Source organism: Phaenicophaeus curvirostris, chromosome 1, assembly GCF_032191515.1.
Source record: "Phaenicophaeus curvirostris isolate KB17595 chromosome 1, BPBGC_Pcur_1.0, whole genome shotgun sequence".
Taxonomy (NCBI): Eukaryota; Metazoa; Chordata; class Aves; order Cuculiformes; family Cuculidae; genus Phaenicophaeus; species Phaenicophaeus curvirostris.
Genome location: NC_091392.1, coordinates 179764637 through 179784931, shown reverse-complemented (window position 1 = coordinate 179784931; position 20295 = coordinate 179764637). Strand labels below are relative to the sequence as shown.

Genomic DNA, 20295 nt, shown 5'->3' with positions numbered 1-20295 from the left:
GCGGGGCGTAGTGGGGCTCTTCAGCCAATGGGAAGCGGGTATGGAGGGGTAGGCGGGTTTTGGGGCGAGCGTGTCGGCTAATAGAGTGGGAGTGGGGAGTGGGCGGGGCTTAGTGGGGCGCTTCAGCCAATGGGAAAGGGGGAGTGATGGGGTGGGCGGTGGTGTGTGACGCTGTCCTGGGGCCTTATGCACATTCTATTGCTTTATTATGAACTTCACAGCTGATTTGGAGCTTTGGACCCAGCTCTGTCTGGCCTTGCATTTGGGATGGGGAAAGGCTGCCCAGGGATGATTAGGGAAGGAGACGCATCTGTCCAGCATGGATCACGCTGCGCACACGGTGTTAGCACCCCTGGAGAAGGAACCGTGCCTGGAAAAACACTGCTGGAAAGAAAACCTGCTACCAGAGGGACTTCCTGCCTAATTTTAAAACAATACAGTTACTTGGATGAAACTTAAACTCTACTTTACCTTAAATAAAAAAATACTCCGCTTTTTGCAATGTTAACTGCTTCTTGTATCAGTCTCATGATCTCCCTAGCACGTTGCTAAGGGTTTTGCCAGTTTCATAGAATCACAGAATCATAGAACCACCAGGTTGGAAGAGACCCACCGGATCATCAAGTCCAACCATTCCTATCAAACACTAAACCATGCCCCTCAGCGCCTCGTCCACCCGTGCCTTAAACACCTCCAGGGAAGGTGACTCAATCACCTCCCTGGGCAGCCTTGGTTAGGTGAGAAACACTTATTTACTGGTAAAATATTGAAAAGGACGAAGTCTTTGAAGCAAAGACAATAATATTTTTATTTTACAATTCAGCGCTGAATCGGATGCCCTTCTATAAGAGGCATTGCCCGTCTTGTAAAAGTGGTAGGTATATAGACTAGTTTTAGACAAAGAACCATGTACATCCTCTACGAGTGATTATTTTTTAGGTTATCCAACCCTATCTGCAGGCTGCCTTCAAGTTATCTCTTGACCTAAGACAACTACATCTTATAAGACAATTAAGCATATCTATAAATTCTTGCAACTCTAGAAGAGTGTTTATCCTTTCAGGTTATTCATCCATGTCTGGAGATCGTCTGCATATTATCTTGATAAGTGGCAATTTTTAAGTTAGTATGTCTCATAGTGGTATGTGTCTTCAAAAATGTTTTCTTTCTTAGACAGCAAGGGGGTTTGGAAACTCTGTCCTTTGAATCAATATCTTGAAACAAGACAGATTTATATTACGATAATTAAACATACAAAACAGCTGCAGCAAAACTTATCAATTAATTCTCACAGGTCTGTGAGAAACAGTATTACTTTCTGTCACTGCTGCAGTACAAGGAAGATCTTACACCAGCAAAACCCCAACCTTCATCCCTGCTGCTTGCTTCCTCATGTACTGCCTTTTAAACACCTCCAGGGATGGCAACTCAACCACCTCCCTGGGCAGCCTCTGTTAGTGCTTCATAACCTTTTCTGTGAAGAAATTTTTCCTAATGTCCAACCTAAACTTCCCCTGCCACAGCTTGAGGCCGTTCCCTCTTGTCCTGTCACCTGTCACTTGGGAGAAGAGACCAACACCCACCTCTCCACAACCTCCTTTTAGGTCGTTGTAGAGAGCAATTTGATCTCCCCTCATCCTCCTCTTCTCGAGGCTAAACAACCGCAGTTCCTTCAACCACTCCTCATAAGACTTCTTCTCTAGTCCCTTCACCAGCTTCGTTGCTCTTCTCTGGACATGCTCCAGCACCTCAATGTCTTTCCTATAGTGAGGGGCCCAAAGCTGAGCACAGTATTCAAGGTGTGGTCTCACCAGTGCAGAGTACGGGGGAGAGTGATTTCCCTGATCCTGCTGGTCACGCCGTTTCTGATACAAGCCAAGATGCCATTGGCCTTCTTGGCCACCTGGGCACACTGCTGGCTCATGTTCACTCAGCTGTTGACAAACACCCCCAGGTCCTTCTCTTCCAGACAGCTTTTCAGCCACTCTTCCCCAAGCCTGGAGCACTTGTGTCCCAAGTTCAGGACTCTGCACTTGGCCTTGTTAAACCTTATTCCACTGGCCTCATTCCATCGATCCAGCCTGTTCAGATCCCTCTGCAGAGCCTCCCTGCCCTCCAGCAGATCGACACTTCCTCTCAGCAAACTTGGTAAGGGGGCGTTTGATCCCCTCATCCAGATCATTGATAAAGATATTGAACAGGATTGGACCCAGCGCTGAGCTGACTGTTCAAGGAAAGATCTGCAAATACAGCTGAAGTTGTCCTTGTGATGTTTCCAGGAATGTTAAGCTCAGATGCAGTTGATGGAGCACCTGAAGTAGCTGGGCCTTGGCAGGGAGGCAGTATCACCCTGTCTTGGCAGTGCCAGCCACAAAGTTTGGGGCCTTTGCTAGGGAAACAGTGCAGAAAAAATATGCTCGTGAAAGTTATCTCCTGAAAGTTATGATTGGGGGTGTTTATGCAAGTGCCATGTTTAATATATTTTAATTTCTTTGTACTTAACTCAGATGTGGTTTAATTGTATGTGGTATTTTACCCTCTGTGGAGAATTAAATATTTATGCATTGCTATGGAAGTGTGAGAGAAGCAGGAAGAAACCCAAGACCCACACACCGCTTCACGCTACGCAACTTTAACAGTTTGTCTGCTACTAGGAACCGCTGCAAAACTGCGATGTTTGGGTCGTGTTGGCTCTCTGAACAACTGTGGTTAACCGGGAAACAGTTTTGGCTGTCTCATGTACTGGCCAAGAACATAGTTTCGGAGTTCAGTGGTTTTTACCTTTGCAGGAGATTGCAGCTACCTGCCTGGATGTGTCAGCCAGACTGGAAGGGAGACCCAGAAAGTTATTTTTGGCAACTAGTGGCAAGTGAAAATGATGCAGCTGGAGCAAGAAGCACAGCCTCTGCTAGTCTCCTTTTCTTTCTGGTGTTATGAGGGATTTGGGGTGCTTTGGCAGTTTATTCAGCTTTCATCAGAGGCGTCTAGAGGGATCAGAGTGCGCTAATAAGCTCAGCTGGGCTATGGTCTTTATAAACCAAGGCATCAACCTATGACCTATGGGTGTTTTGGCCAGAGCATCTGTAGTGGAGTGTTTAATGTCTCTACCAATTTTTCTTACTATCAAAGTATCTAAAAATTTCTCTGTGGGTAAATTTTTGGAGATAAATCCATAAACAGCTGTCATGTATAAAACCCCAAAATGATTCTTCAGAGCCAGAGACTATAAAATCCCATCTGCAAGAGTTTCAGAAGTGACTCCTAGATCATCTGGACCAAACAGACTAAAAATGGCTAAAAGGATTCCTTAGGATATGACCTAATGCAATACAGAATCTTTTACGAGTCTCAAATAAAGTCAATATAAGCCTAGAAACTGGATAAGAGCATTAATTAGGTTATGAATTGTTTCTCTTTGAGGATTCTTTGGTTTCCTGTATGGCCTACAATGGATTCCTTTGCTGTGCAAGTTGCCACTTACTCCATGACTACTTCAGATGAACTTTTTCCCATTGGGAAAAATTCCTTTCTACACTCCACCTTTGTGAAGGACTACAAAATGACGTGCATTTTCACTTACCAATCTCCCAAATGTGTCTGGACCATTGCTGAAAGCAGAGGAGAGACGTTTTGTGTTAAAATAACCTTTCAGCAAGCTGGAGGGTAACACCATTCAGTATGATCTTCCCTTGGTATCTTGAAACTAAACCAACACTTGCTAGAAGTCCCCTTGCTCTGCTAAATTTTCCACTATGTTGGAGCATTGGCTTCTCTCACCAGAGGCTTGGTGATTCAGACCACAGTATTTTACTTGTGTGCCCTAGTGATTCCCTTCATAGCAGGGCTTGGAAGTGGGATCTTCAGGGATCAGCAAGCTATAAGTAGTTGGAAATCAAGTTCACAGCAACAGTCGCCTCTTAAGTTGCAGCTGCCTCATTGTGCAGGAGCCATCGTCATAACAAGGCGATGCAGCACGATTTATAGATTATGTCCTGTCCTGTGCTGGTTTATCGGCTAATTCTGATCTTGAACTTGAAAGTTTTTGGTGGACTAAAGGATTTGCTGCTCCTGTTTGCTTCCCACTAAAAGCTGCAGCTAAGGGCTAGAGGACAACTGATGGTGACAGCATCTCTGTGGAGTGTGAGGAGAGCGCTTATTTATTCCAGGACCAGGAGGGACCATGGCATTCCTGAACATCTGTCAAAAGGAGAATGAGACAAGCCAAATCATGGAATGTTTGGGTTGGAAGGACCTTAAAGATCATCCAGTTCCAACCCCCCTGACATGGGCAGGGACTTCCCACTTGATCAGGTTACCCAAGGCCCCATCCAACCTGGCCTTGAACACCTCCAGGGATGGGGCAGCCACAGCTTCCCTGAGCAACCTGCACCAGTGCCTCACCACCCTCATCGTGAAGAGTTTCTTCCTAATGTCTAATCTAAATCTTGCCCCTTCCAATTTAATTTAGTGCAGAAACCATCCTTGCTCAGGGTCTAAGTGTACTTCTTTTGGCTGGATGACAGTGGAGAGGAGGATGGTAGAGGAGCACAGTAAGGGAAAAGGGTCATTAGCCTCACTGTCCCTTTTATATACAATTGAAGGCAATTCAACCTTTCCAGTTAACCTGGCTGTTGCTGTCTGGGCTGCTGTTGTGAGTATGTCACTTCGCAGGTTGGCCAGAATTTCTGAATGCACCTTTTCTGCTTGAATCAAACCTGCTGGAAAAAACTACTGCTTCTCTCAATAGCTGCAGTTTCTTCCTATCTATGTCTTAAAAACCTGGTTAATTTAAGTGATTGATTGCTTAACACCTCTCTCCTCATACCTTCTTCTTTACTTAGCAGACCCACTTGCTAGGATTTCTCATTTAAGTACCTCATAAAGCTCTCTTTGTTCTGATGTAGTACATGAGATGAAGCCCATTCCTAAAGCTCCCTTTGCCAGAATGTCCTTTGGAAGTTGTCTTGTCAAATTGTCACTGCGGTTTGTGTTCTTAGACCTCTGACATGTTTGTGAAAGTACTCCATACCATCAGTGCTACAAAGCTGTGTTATTGTCTCAGCTGATGAACTTAAGTATTTTATTCTCTTGAATAATTTAACAGCTATTCCACATGACAGTGCTTGCAGTGTTTGCTCAGAATTTACTGAGCTGCTTTTCTGGGCTTTTCTGGTCCTTCTTGTATCACAGTCGTTCCATTTTTCCACCCTCATCCTTATGGTATCTGTGAACTGGGAGTCTCTTTCCTCATCACCACCTGCTTACATGTCTTCTGGGGTTGATTTGCTGAGAAAACTTACTCCTGTGTTGCAGTTACCTGCTTTGCAGTGTCTTTCTGCATCTGTGCGCTACAGGATGTAGATCCTGGAACGTGGTTTCCTGCACTGCCGTTCCCTGTCTTAACGCAGATGACATTGCGCCTGCCTCAAAGTCTTAGCTGGAGTGTGACGATACGCAGTGAAGCTGATCATCTGTTTCAAAGCTAGTAAGAACTGCTCACTGTGCTTATTTCTTGGGATTTTGAGTCCTTATTCACCTCTAGTAGTTCCACTCCGACCCTTGGTTTGCTTTCTGGATTAAAAAACCCCACAAACTTCCTCTTAGGAAGTTTTATCAGTGAACTATTAAACACCACAGCGACAACTAGGCCCATCAGCTCATACAGGAGACGTTTGCTATTTGTTTGCACTGTGCAAAATACAAGCTACTCTTCCTATCTCTGCAAACTGCGTTTAAGGAGTTTGTGCTGGTGATAGTTTTTTTTGATAACTCATTAGAAGAAAGCTTTTGTGCTACTGTCAGGCAAAATTGGATACATCCTTCAGCCTCATCAGTCTGTTAAGTATGAAAAAATATCTGGTATTGTAATAGATGAAATGACATCAAGCAAGCAAACAACCATTAAGGCAATTAAGAGAAGAAAATAAATCCGTTTATAAGCAAGATGACAATTCCTTCTCTCCAGTGCATTGCATTAGGAAGGGGTTACGTGTGCCTGTTGGGGGATAGACTCTCACCTAGTGACAGAGGCTTCTGCTGCCCATCAGCCTGGTGATTTGAATGGATTTATACCTGGGAGGATGTGTACCCGCTCCAGATTATGAATTGGATTTGTTGGTGCTCTGTTCTCTGCAGCTGCCACATTTCACCTCTGTGATGGATGCACTTGACTCCTTGACCAACCTCATCATAGTTTGATTCAGTCTCCAAAGGAAGCAAAGACTCTGGAACCAGGAACCACAGGAACAGGGTGACATGGTGAGCGTCAGTGCGAGTGGGCTTGGAAACTGGAATACTGGTGTGGTAGAATAGATTCATTAGGCTCTGTGAATGGCAAAATAAGCTTGATTTTTGCAAAAGAGAGAGGTTGGCAAACAGAGCGGCTGGCAACAGACAATGCATCTGGTACAACTGATGGATTGAGTGGTGAATTGACATTTGTATCAACCAAGGGGCACCTGAGGTGAGTCAAAGGCCTCAGAGCCTGGTGTTATTTCAGATAAAAACAGAGACATCCCCAAAAGCAGGCACTGAGCTCCCTGGTACAAAGAGGGGTGAACAGCCAAGTCCGTGCTTCTGGTGACACAAGCAGTCTTGCCTAGGGCCAATTAACAGTCACTGATTGACTCAGTCCCTGCTGTGCCAGGAGGCACCAAAACGTTTTCAAAAGGTACAAAATTGATACCTGAAAACCCTTTGTTTGGGGAATAAAAATAAAAATGACCAACTTAAATGATGGATGGTTCAACTAGCCTGGACCTGTCTTCCTCCACCAAGAAGAAATGACTTGGTAAGAATTGCATGCCTCTGACTCTGTCAGATGTTTCCCTGGAAAAATAACTACTAACCCAAGTCTTTACTGTTACTTGCTTTATATCTAATTGTTAACCAGTTCTGAGTGTTATAGCACTAAATGCAGCAGCGTATTTATCATAGTAATCCTGTATTTGTTTTTATCTGTCACTCTAATTAAATTACTTACCACCTTAGCATTGTGAAATTGTCTCTCTCTCTGACAGGCTTTACTGCAAGTGGCTGCTCTTCGGGCTGCAAGCTGTACTTATTAACCCTGGGAGTACCAGTCTTTAAGGAGACCCTCACAGATTCTGACTTGTGGCAAAAACATGTTTAAGCACTCACACATAATTCTGTAGACATAAACCACCGATCAAGTCTGGGACTAGAGATTGGTCGAGCTGCATCTACATCTCCTCTCTCCGGGGCATTTAGAAAGAAAGGGGGTCATTCTTGAACCTCACGACGCGGCTGGAGGGCCTCCCTATCCAGCTGACAGAATCTCACCTGTTTAATGTGACAAACTGGACTTGGAATTAATGTGTGGATAGCAGATAGTTCTTCCAGGACTCATTGATCAGAGCACAAAGAGGGTAAAAGGGGTCTCATGCTTTCCTCCTCCATCACATGTCATTTGACTATGAGTCAACCACTTTATTCCATAAATATGACAGCCTGATTGAGCCTTCTTTGAGCTCTCCCACCCAAGCAGCTGGCTGCGTGGCAGTGATCTCCCCTTGAGCTGGGATGCCTCTCAAGGTTATTCCTCTATGCTAAGAGACCTTTTACCAACAGCAAATCTTTGGTAAGTGACCAGTATAGCACATAATCTTGCACTACAGTGCACTAAAAATTTGTGTTAGTAAGTTTGATATTGTATTTTTAACTTTGAATCGTTATTATATAGTCTGCAATAAGGGACAAAGTGACCCTTGCCATCAAAATTTATTAAGTCTCTTCAAGAGGTCTAAATCTTCGCCACGACAACCTCACCATGACAACCTGCTTTCCCATGAAGCCGTCCCTCTGCCTGGCTTGTATCTTTGTTGGAATCAGTAGAGGGTAGGTGCTGTTACATAGTGAGGGTGTCTTTATTTAGACACAGTGAAGACACGGTGCTGCTCTGGTATCAGAAAGGCAATCGTTTTTGGGTCATGCCAAGGTTATGAAAGACTGTGGACCTAGAGGCTAATCCTGTGTCCATGCTTATGCATTGTTCATCTGTTTTAGCTGCTGATTTAGAAGTCCAGAATGAATATATTCAGCAGCTGATGAATGAACCATCGTTCCACCGAGCCATATTAACCATCTGCATTTTATACCCATATTGCACATTTCATCCGCTAAGCTTCCTTCAGATACTTGCAAGTGCAAATGTACATCTTCGCAGATATGAAGGGAACATAAGAATTTATTGAGGCATTGCTACTATGCTTTGAATCTGTGATGTTAAAACAAATTAACTTTTTAATTACCAGCAAACACTCAGTGGTATCCTAGACATCAAAATGTCAAGACAGGATTTTATGTTACAAGCTGTGGCTCAGAAAAAGGTAAAAATAAGCCTTTCAGAAGTGGCTGGGAAAAATGCCAAACATTTTCCACATGTTTAAATTCTTTTAAGAAACTGTTTGTATAACTGTGATGCAGATAACAGCCCAGATATCACACAAGCAGAACCTGTATAAATGAACTTGGAACAGATGGCAAAGTGCTTGCTTTATAAAGCAGCGAACTGAAGTATGTGCAGTGTAAAGGGAAATATTCAGAGCACGTGGTGGCAGGAGCGTGATTTATGACAGCTGAGATGCTGTGCAGGGAAACCTGCCCCGAGCAGGAGCCCCTCCGAGAGCCCTGATCTGGGGACGTTACCATGGGAAGGTGATGGGGTTTCATCTGACCTCATAGGGCACAAGCCAGGGCACATTGGCTATGCCTAGATTGCAGTGTAAGAGCCATTTTCAGGTGGCTGCAAGAAGAGTGTGTCGCTGTTTCCTCGGTTTTCATCTCTGTAGCTGCTACATGGTCTTTGCAGATGGCCACGGTGAGCGTGGCATAGTGATCATTGCTGGACACATGGGATCCCAGGTCCTGTGCAGGCTTTTAATATGCAGTCTGCTGTTGAGCCTGGCTGGCTGTAACATGGCAAAGAGCTTGGATGTCTTCCTGCCTGCTCTCCCAGGTCGCCCAGCCTGGTCTCCGAGCTTTTGCCCTGCTGCAAGTGGAGACCGAGGGTGGTAGCACTGAGGTGAGAAGTCCAGACCCAGAGGTTTAGCTCCTGGGGGTACATTTTGCCTCATGGTATTTTAGTTTCTGAAATGCTTGCTTCACCGGGAGATGAGGCACTTGCTGAGCAAGCTGCAGGGAGGGTAAAAAGAAGGTAGATGAATGAGTGACCTCTTCCAAAAGCCTGGGCTTTAAGCCTCTGTGTCAGATTATCATTAGCAATCGCTACCTGTTTCGTTGCTTTGAAAAGGAGCAAGATTAGGAACTGTGCAAAAGTCACTGACAACAATGAGGCAGCATCTGTCGGCTCCACAAAATGGGGCCAGTAAAAACAGCTGCGCAAACCCTCCACTCCTCCCCTGCTGCAGAAATTATACGTCCTAGTCCTTCCCTTCTGAGGGGGAGTTCAGTGTCCTGCCTTGCTATTGGCACAAGAGCTCTTCCAGTGCTCGTCACTGAAAGCAGTTGGTGATGCCTCCTTTGTCCTCTTAACAGGGCCAGGCTCCTGCTGACAACCTGGAAGCAGTCAGTTTTGCGGTTACCTACAGATAGTTGGAGTCCAATGCTTGCCTGGTTATGCTTTCTAGTAGACAACAACCCCTAAGAAACAGTGGGGTGCTGAGCAAGGCACAGTGAGGTGGGGAGCATCCCTTACCTGCACTAGAGTTCTTCCCGAATGGCACTGAGCGCTATCAGGGTCTTCTGGATGCTCAGCAATCGCTCTGAGTTTGCTCCACTGGCTTCCAGATGAGTGCTAAGGTCCTGGGTACTCCACACAATCCTGCCCTGTGGCTCTGTCACCCAAATTCATTCACAGTCCAACACCCCTGATCTTGTCCCAGGGATTTTGTTCCCTGTGTGAAGCTTGCGATTCCTTTGTGCAAATTTCCCAAAGAGTGCCCAGCACAAAACCAGCACCCCATCTGCTCTTCCAGTCTGCAAGCAAAGAGAGACAATTTCCTCTAAGGTTGTCTTTTTGGACATCGGTTGTAATGCAGTGATGTGTGCAAAGAGTCTGACTTGGATTTTTCTGCCATTCCATAACAGAGATTACACGTCAATTTTTCTTATTGTTATGTGTTTCCTTTGACAATTCTGCCCCATGTTTCAGTGACAAGGAGGCAAGAATTCAATTTTGTTTTCCTGTTTAGAAAGAAATGTAGTATTCCTAAAGCCCAGACGAAAATGAAATATATTTGACATTTCCACATGGCAAGATGTCTTGGAGACAAATTGATCCGCGCACACACATGCACTTAACAAAGCAAAAAGTGTCTGAAAAGAAGAAAGCATATTGAAAATGAAGGCTCTGTCTATTACAAGCTCCTAACAAGAGCTGTTGTTTCTTGCCAACAGCTGCAAAATGGACTCTGGAGACCAAATCGGTTCATGAAGAGAAAATACGTAAGGAGGGAATAAAGCATATGGGGATGAAATCATAGAATCATAGAATCACCAGGTTGGAAAAGACCCACTGGATCATCGAGTCCAGCCATTCCTATCAAACACTAAACCATGCCCCTTAGCACCTCGTCCACCCGTCCTTGTCTCCATGTCTGCCAGGGTCATTAGACTTCTTGGTTTTAAGCTTGTTCTCTGCACTTTAGGGGGGCTCAGCTCTTGCCCACTTAACTGAGGTGGGTTTATTCCTTTTTGACTCCCTGACAGTCATATAAATGACCTATTGCATTTAAACACATCTGAGAAATGGGCCGGGAACTCCTTACATTTTTGCTGTGCTTAGGATACATTTAATCACTCTCAGAGGATTCTCTAGAGGGCTCATCAAGTCTAAGAGCATCTTCCCTAAAACTATGTTCTGCCGTGTTATTTCTCGGTATATCTCAACGTATGGCATTGATGAAGCGCCTTCCCCCTGGGAATATGCCACCCCCCCTGGGTATTTATCACTGGGCTTCTGCTCTCCAAGGAGTCCTGGGAATCCCCCGTGACATTTGGAGTCACCAGAGGGTTCCCGCAGTAAGGATGCTTAACAGAAGACAGCGTTGGTTTTGCGCTGAGTGGTTTGGGGCTCATCACAGTTCCATCTGTGACATCTGGGCAGTCTTCAGAGATCCTTGATCACTTGATATTTACCCCGTTATTGCAAACCTGTGCCTACTTAGCTCACATCAGCAATAAATAATATACAACAGCAGGACTTGAGCCTGCGGCGTAGCAGAAATGCTGTTCTTTGCCCCATTAGAAAATGTTTTAAGATCTACTGGTACCAAGTGCCCCAGAGGTTTAATTTCATGCCTGCCCCATCAGTTCCTCAAATGCAAACCCTGCTCCCAGCCATGGAGTTTTTCCCCTGGTTTTCTTCTGAGCTCCAGGAAACCTCCACCGAAGCTTAGGTGCAGTGTCACAGGTGTCCAGAAGCACATAGTAACTGTAAACCAGTTTGAGAATAGTCCAATAAAGCAGTGGAAATTCACCTCTGGATACTAATTTTAATATATAAGTAGCTTATTTTAGTGAAAGTAAGGCTGTTCCTAAATCAAATGGGTGGTGGTGCCCCAAAGATGCCAGGGCTTGTTCCCATCAGGCTCGACTGATCCATGGCCAGGGCGATGTTGAGCTGGTTTAGCTAATTCAGAGTAGTTTTGGTTGCACCTGCATCACTTTATACCTGGTTCTTTTTCCGCTTACTTTGTGTAATCTCTTTGTTTGAATTGCAGAGGCGTGTTTCCTGTGGGGGTGATGCAGCACGGTACCAAGTGAAGAAATGCAGATACTCCACAAGGACGAGAGGACCCATTTGTTTCCAATCCAGAAAAAGTTTAGTTAAAACTGAGTGCATCATATCAATACGTGTAGTTTGCTGAATTGGGAAATAAGCAATGAATCTTGAAGTACCGGCTTCCAGGAGTGAAAGGTGCTTTGACTCCCTTACTAGACTCAGCACCTGAAGATCAGAGTATTTGATTAAAAACAGAGAGAAATATTGGCTCCTATAGCAAGAAACAACTAGTTTTTCACATTTATTTTAGAACAGAAGTTGCAGTTTTAGAACAGATATCAAATAGCTGCTGTCTAATTTAGATGGTCAAATACACATTTAATTTATTCATGTTAAGTGACATAGTGTTATTTGCAAATGCAAATGAAGTTATGTCAAAGCCAGGACTTATCATACTCCAGGTTTATTTTGGGATTATAAACACCATGTACAGCTGTTTAATGAATGTGGAAATTAGACAGAAAATAAGAAGAGCATTGCAGAGTGATTTTCTGACACTTGCCCCAGCATTGCCCATTGCAGTGAGTGCAATTCCCTGTTTCTAATACACCGGATTCATAAGTATGAGAAAACTCAACCATTGTTAGGATGAATCTGTGTCTTGCCAGCAGGAATACTTACTAGAAGCTCACAGAATATGCAAACATTTTTTCCCAATAACTTCAGCAGGTTAGTTTCTGCCTGGCTAAGGAGACAGCCTAACAGATGTGTCAAACTACTGTCTTAAAAGCAGGTATCCAGCAACTTCCTAAGCAGTCACAGCGGCTTTCAGAGCAGGCTTACAGGGGGCTCGACATGCAAGCAGCCACAGGGAGATCTCGTACTAGACCTGTTCATTGGAGACCATCACTCTGCTTTCTCTGTCACAACTGTTCAGAGACTGTAAAGTTTTCACAAGCTTCACGTCTGCACCAAACTTGTAAGATTTCGCATATGTAGCCTCCCTCCCAGAAATGGATTTCCATGGATTTTTTTGTGTCTTTTCCCAATTTTTCTTTGAGCTACCTGCTCCTTCCTTCCTTCTTTCCTTCCTCCCTCCCTCCCTCTCTCTCTTTTTAAAATTATCATCATCATCGTTTCTTTCTCTCTGCCTGGCAAAGCTGCTCTGCTCCATTTTCCCTTAGATTTTATAGGCTGGATGGAAACTACTTCTGAAATACTTCTTTTAAAGATAGCCTGTAGCCTGGCTGCCCTTAACAAAAGAGTTCCTAGGAATAAATAAGACAGAGCTATTTTTTATTTACAATATCCCTCTTTACACCATCCAGCACTGACTGCCAGAGGCAGCAGCCTGGTTAGTTCTGAGGGAGTTCCCCAAACTCCATCTATTTCCTAAGTGTTTGTTCTGGTGGCAACAGAGCATTAACAAAAAGGTACTGCAAGCTCACAAATGCTGTTTGCCACCTGTGTTATTCTACTAATCATGCAAAAGGGATATTTATAACAGGGACACAAATAGCTTCCCCAGAAAACCTATGCAATTGCTTTTATGGAATTGTCTGCCAGGGAAATGTTTGCTTCCCAGTGCAGTTTAGAAGCTGATGATAAAAGAAAGGCCTTTACTAGCAGACCACAGGCATGCAGGAGAGGCTCCAAGGCCACATAGAGGTGTGACAAACCTTTTTCTTTTCACAGAATCACAGAATCACCCAGTTGGAAAAGACCCACCATCCAGTCCAACCATTCCCATCAATCACTAAACCATGCCCCTCAGCGCCTCGTCCACCCATCCCTTAAACACCTCCAGGGATGGTGACTCCACCACCTCCCTGGGCAGCCTGTTCCAGTGCCCAATGACCCTTTCCATGAAAAATCTTTTGCTAATGTCCAGCCTAAACCTCCCTTGGTGGAGCTTGAGGTCATTCCCTCTTGTCCTGTCCCCTGTCACTTGGGAGAAGAGGTCAGCACCCTCCTCTCTACAACCTCCTTTCAGGTAGTTGTAGAGAGCAATGAGGTCTCCCCTCAGCCTCCTCTTCTCCAGGCTAAACAACCCCTGAGGCTACATACATTTACAAAGTTTACTGTTAAAACCAACTTGTCCAAACAAACAGAAAATACCATCTGTTCTTTTATTATAATACATTTTAATGACACCTCCCACCTCCAGCAGAAGCAACACAAACCAAGCCCTGCAGACAATTGCTCTCCTCAAGTACAAAGCAGACAGAAGAAGAAAGTTTAATGTATGTGCTGTGAGTTAGGGTTTCCCCCTCCTCCCCTGTTTAGATTTTCTTTTATTCAGTGACTTAGAGTTACAGATTATTAGATGGAGAATTGATCACGGTTTTAAACCCAGAAGAAGGCTTGGATTCATCTCAACTGTCTTGAGATCTCTGAGCTGGATGGTGAATTCTGCCTTTGCATGGCAGCAAACACCGGCACACAGTATGCACCACTGTTACTTTTTTTTAATCACAGACATGTTAATTAACAAGGATTAATAGATAATCAAGAGTCTGTGGACACATCACCATTGATGCTCCTGTAAGCACATTCCCACTTCACCATTTCTGGCTCAGCTTTATATCTCTGGAGCCAGGAAAGTAACAGGTGAAATGCATAGGTGCGATGGAGAAAACTCCTTCCAGCTCTTCCACACAACAAGCCTCCTTCCTAAATCATAGAATAGTTTGGGTTGGAAGGGACCTGAAAGATCATCCAATTCCATGGGCAGGGACACCTCCCACCAGCCCAGGCTGCCCAAGGCCCCATCCAACCTGGCCTTGAACACCTCCAGGGGTGGGGCAGCCACAGCTTCCCTGGGCAACCTGTGCCAGGGCCTCACCACTATCACAGTGAAGTTCCTCCTTATGTCTAGTATAAATCATTTAGCTTAAGTTTGTATTTAAAATATCTGGAGTGAAAAAAGCAAGTTGGCTACTGACTTGCAGAGCAGTGTGACAGAGCAGTAAGTCCTGCGTGCAGCCCACCTTGTTTGGTGACCCATCTTGTTCGTGGCGAGACAGGCTAAGTCAATGTGTCATTTCACACAGGCAGCAGGGACGTACTGCTAACATTTACCAGGCATTGCGGATCTGTGACTAGGAAGCAATCAGGAATATCTAAGTTCTTGCAGATACAGAGGATTGGTTGCTAGTGCATAAATAAGAGACCTTATTTGATTGCACGGGCCGGACCTAAAGGGTTAAGCCTGGAGGCTGCTGCACAGGCAAGATGCCTTCCCAAGCGAAGAGTCAGTCAACTGGTCAGCAAACTCCCCTTCGTGATTACAAGAGCAAATACTAAAACTATAATGACCTCTTCTTCCAAGGATGCTCGGGGTGTCGGGCTTTCCTGCTGTGTCCACCTCCTGGCAAGACTGCATTTTGAAAAATCTTGTTTATGAGAAAAACCTTTTAAAATGGCAAAGGCTGTCTGGGAATTTAACCCGTGAGTGAACCCAAGCAGAGCCGCTGCCTCAAACTCCCTCCTCCTTCACGGTCCTTGATGTTATGATTTTCAGAAAGTACTAGGAGTTGCACAGAACGCATGCAATGAACAACACAGAATAAACCGAAACCACAGGTTTACTGGCAATTTACTCCAGTTTTTCCTATTAAGCTATCACCTTCCACGAGTTGCATGTCATTCTCGTTACTTTCTGGTCCCTGTTTGCTCTGTTAAGTGTTTTCAAAATACCAACAGTTACAAAATACCACATGTCCCAAGAAATTTTTTGCAACTCTCCTATGAAAAGGAAGTTCCCTTCCTTTGCACAGAAAGCTTGGAAAAGTGCAGACTGCAGTCTCAGAAGCTGGTGGCTCACTCGTTTCTTGTGCTGGCACTGGTCTCCGTGTAGCCACCAGCGTCTTTTGTCACCGTGAAAGCCCTTTCTGCTGCTCTGTGTGGCAACAGCAGCTTGTAGGCTGCTGCCCTGTACTTCTTCGAAATGAGGTTGTAGAGGATGGGGTTGATGGATGCGCTCAGGTAGAAAAGCTGCAGAGCAAATATATTAAAGTACTGGGAGAACAGCATCATCCTGGTGTCCTGGGTGTTTATAAATACGATCCTGCCGATGTGGAAAGGCAACCAGCAGATTATGAAGGCCAGGACAACCACAACTACAAGACAAAATAAAAGATGTAGTAGTTAAGGAGTGAGTTAACCTTTCAATCATCCAGTAAACTAAATTTTACGTGGCTGATTTTGCAGTTACTTCTAACCGGTACAAAAGATATATAGGAATAATGGCATTAAAAGTTTGGAAATCCATGAAAATAGGAATGGAATCATAGAATCATAGAATCATAGAATCATAGAATCATAGAATCATAGAATCATAGAATAGTTTGGGTTGGAAGGGACCTTAAAGATCATCCAGTTCCAACACCCCCACCATGGGCAGGGACACATCACGCAAGACCAGGCTGCCCAAGGCCCCATCCAACCTGGCCTTGAACACCTCCAGGGATGGGGCAGCCACAGCTTCCCTGGGCAACCTGTGCCAGTGCCTCACCAACCTCATCATGAAAAATTCCTCCTTCTGTCTAGTCTAAATCTGCCCCTCTCCAGTTTATACCCATTCCCCCTCATCCTGTCACCACAAGCCTTTGTGAACAGTCCCTCCCCAGCTTTCTTGTAGCCCCTTCAGGTACTGGAAGGTTGCTCCAAGATCTCCTTTGAGCCTTCTCTTCTCCAGGCCGAACAACCCCAGCTCTCAGCCAGTTCTAATACAGAAGGTGCTCCAGCCCTCTGAAAATCTTTGTAGCCTCCTCTGGACCCGTTCCAACAGCTCCATATCCTTCTTATGCTGAGGATTCCAAACCTGGACACAATACTCCAGATGAGGTCTCACAGGAGAGGAACAGAGGGGCAGAATCACTTCTCTGCCCTGCTCCCACGCTTCTTTTAGTGCAGCCCAGGATGCAGTTGGCCTTCTGGGCCGTGAGCGCACACTGCCGGCTCATGTTGAGCTTCTCATCCTTCAAATAGCATTGAGTCTGATTGTTAAATATTTGAATTAAAAGGTAACTGGCAAAATCTTCATCAAAACCACGAGCTGAGTTAGCTGAGAAAAATGTAAACAACCAACACCGGTGTAACATCGATATAATACCAGGCACAACAAAGATTCCCCTTGGCAACGGCTGTAATGCCGTGTGTAGGACATGATAAGAGAAGTCAGAATAAGAATAGGAGTCAGAATAAGCTTGCTACGCAGCGGTTCTTTAATGGATCTATATTTCTGAGAAAGACAGTAGTGTGCAGGCTGAATCTCACCCAACCAAGCTCCCCCTGAGGTTGCACTGTTGTAACGGGACATTTGCTAACGTGAAGACCTATGGTTTAGTTAGTGTATTGATTTTTTTTTTACTGTGGAAGCTCCTACAGCTATCCCCAGGCCATTACTGCTGTAGACAGATGAGATGGATCTCTAGCCTGGGTCACTCCAGCTCTTCTAATGTGCATTTCAGCACAAACACAAACAAATACAGCTTCAAGCACTTTTGCAGTGGCAACACAGCAGAAGCAGATGAGGAACAACTGAACAAGCGCATTACTGTACCCGTATTTTAAAGTATTTTGGGTTATAAAAGCACATAATTAACCAAATAATCATTTATTTCTCAGAGCTTAAAAAAAAGGCATACGGCCAAAGCAAGTTCACGCCCAAAACAGAGCATATGACACATGTGGTGTTACTGGCTCTTTGAGATAGGGGAATTGGTCTGGTTCAGTGGGTTCTGAGGAGGTGGAGATGGGAGTTTCTGTTGGAAAAATCTAGTGCCTACTCCAATACCTTCTTCAAATAAGTTAGCAAAATGTACTCTCAGGCTCATTGGTTTCTTTTCTTTGTGCTACGCTATTTCCATCAAGCTCATTACATCCTCAGCAGAAGCCGCCCATGTAGCGTGTAAAACCTTTGTTAAGGGTAGGAAAAGAAAATAAGGGCATTTAATTTGAGGTTTATTAAGCAATAGTTGGACTTCTTTTTCCTTTCCTTTATTTTCCCTCCACTATTTACAAACTTCAAAGCCCCATGAGCAGCCTGCAATCTCTCTCCTTCCAGAGCCTGATGCTAGGTTAATGAACATATGACTAAAAACAATGAACTAAAAATTAACAGCGTCCTACATCAGCGGGCAGCATTTTGCTTTTAGATGACTTGTCTGCAAATGGCTCGCAAGGGTTAAGCTTCTGTTTTTCAGCCTGCTTGGGCAACCGATGGATTTACTCATAGCAGAGCTACAAAAGACCGCTAAGAAAATCATACTTATTTTTTAGAAGCAGAAATTTACTGCCCAGAGGTGTTGCTGCCTGCTGGAAGAGACTATTGATGTTACTATAGTTTTTCTCAAGTTATGGGCTGTCTTGTACTCGGCTCTGCCTGGCAGAATTCGGAGAACAGTAGTTTCTACAACAGGCAGCCAATGCTGCTGGAGGCACAGGGCTACACCAGATGAAGCCTCAGCTGGGAGGGAATGAAATCCCAGCCACTGCAGCCCCCAGGAGCACGGGAAGGCTCGGCACAGTGGCTATGACGTTGCACTGCACCAGCCCTGCCTTGTGCAGGAGCTGTGGGGGATTCAGCCTCAGTCTTAACCTCCTCAGGCATAATCCCCAGCCCCAGTCCTAGCCCTGGCCACAGCCACCAGGTACAGCCCTCGCCCTGGTCAACTTTCTGAGTCGTAGCCCTGGTCATGTTCCCCAGACAAAGTCCTAGCCCTGGCCATTGCTCCCCAGTCCTACCCCGGCTATGGCTTCGAGCCCCACTCCTAGCCCTAGTCATGTTCCTCAGCCCCAGTTCTACCCCTGGTCATATTCCCCAGTCCTAACCCTGGTCATGCCTCTCCAGCCCTAGTCCTAGACCTGGTCATGATCCCCAGTCTTAGACCTACCTCTGATCGTGGCTCCCAGCCCCAGTCCTAGCCCTGGCCATCGCTCCCAGTCCTGGCCCTGGTCTTCGCTCCCAGTCCTGGCCCTGGTCATGTTCCCCAGCCCCAGTCCTAGATCTGGTTATGGCCACCAGCTACAGCTCTAGCCCTGATAATCTTCCTGAATCCTAGCCCTAGTCATGCTCCCCAGTCCAAGTCACAGCCCTGGTCATGTTTCCCAGTCCTAGTCCTGGTTCTGTTACCCATCCCAAGTCCTATCCCTGGCCATGGCCGCCAGGTACAGCCCTAGCCTTGATCATGTTCTCCAGTCCTAGCCCTGGTCATGACCCCCAGCCTTAAACCTACCTCTGATCATGGCTCCCAGTCCCAGTCCTAGTCCTGGCCATCATTCCAAGTCTCAATCTTAGCCCTGGTTATGTTCCCCAGTCTGGGTCCTAGCCCTAGTCATGTCTCTCTGGCCTTAGTCCTACCTCTGGTCATGGATTTGTTCCCCAGTCCTAGCCCTGGTCATGTTCCCCATCCCCAGTCCTAACCGTGACCATGGCCACCAGGTACAGCCCTAGCCCTGGTCATCTTCCCAAGTCCTAGCCTTGGTCGTGTTCTCCAGTCCTAGCCCTGGTCATGATCCCCAGCCTTAGACCTACCTCTGATCATGGCTCCCAGCCCCAGTCCTAGCACTGGCCATTGCTCAAAGTCCCAATCCTAGCCCTGGTCATGTTCGCTATCCTAATCCTGGCCATGTCTCCCCAGCCTCAGTCCTGCCTCAGGACATGGGTCACCATCCCCAGTCCTAGCCCTGGTCATGTTAGCCAGTCTTCCCCCTGGCCATGGCCACCAGCCCTGGCCCCAGCCTCCCCCATAGCCCGAGGGACACGGAGAAGGACTCACCCAAGATCCTGGCTGTCTGGCGGTGCCCCTTCTCCTGCAGGACTCCGCTGGGGCCCCGCCGGCGGGCGTCGCTCCGACACAGCTCCCGTCCAATTAAGCCGTAGAGGACATTGAGGCAGATGACGGGCAGGATGAAGTAGGAGGTGGTGACCCAGAACATTGTGGCCAGGAGCCCAGACTCCACGGCCCGTGGGGTGGGCTTGCACTCGCGACTGGAGTCGGTGTGGTTGTCGGGCTGCTGCACACCCACCAGGAAAAACACGGGGCTGGCGGAGAAGAAGGCGAAAGCCCAGAGGACGCCGATGACGACCTTCACCCTGCGCTTGGTGACGACCACCTTGGCTTTGAGGGGGAAGCAGATGGCGAGGTAGCGCTCGACGGTGAGCGCGGTGATGTGCAGGATGGTGCAGTAGGTGCAGCCCTCGCTCAGGTAGTGGGAGAGGCGGCACAGGAGCTGCCCGAAGATCCATGGCCGGGAGCGCCACAGGCGATAGAGGTCGAAGGGCAGCCCCAGGAGGATGAGCAAGTCCGAGACGGCCATGCTGCCCAGGTAGAGGTTGGTGGTGCTCCTCATGTCGCGGCACCCGCGGATCACCAGCACCGTCAGGACGTTGCCCACCACTCCGACCACAAACAGCCCCACGCACACCGCGGTGACGGGGACGAGCGCTCGCAACGGCAAAGCCAAGCAGAGCCTCTCGTCGCAGGGCGGCCATGGCCAAGCGTCGTCCCGGCTGCCGTTCCCCGCGACAACCCCCATCCCTCCGCTGCTCCGTGTCCCGCTCAGCACCCGCCGCACCGCCCCGA

The 20295-nt window shown here is 46.4% G+C and overlaps 1 protein-coding gene across 1 annotated transcript; it reads right to left on the bottom strand.

Annotated features, from left to right (window-relative positions):
• Positions 1-15068: 15068 nt before the first annotated feature.
• On the bottom strand, positions 15069-20248 carry MLNR (motilin receptor). Its single transcript, XM_069849839.1, has 2 exons — positions 19489-20248; positions 15069-15825 (listed from the first exon to the last, which is right to left on the bottom strand). Exons 1-2 carry the CDS (start codon positions 20246-20248, stop codon positions 15527-15529), a joined length of 1059 nt encoding a protein of 352 aa, XP_069705940.1. The 3' UTR covers positions 15069-15526.
• Between the last annotated feature and the right edge of the window lie 47 nt (positions 20249-20295).

Bases quoted from the DNA above. Each gene is read 5' to 3' on its own strand.
- MLNR (XM_069849839.1), bottom strand. From the start codon at position 20,248: ATGGGGGTTGTCGCGGGGAACGGCAGCCGGGACGACGCTTGGCCATGG. The intron at 15,826-19,488 runs GTGAGTCCTTCT...TTTGTCTTGTAG, and splicing joins CCAGACAGCCAGGATCTTGG to TTGTGGTTGTCCTGGCCTTC.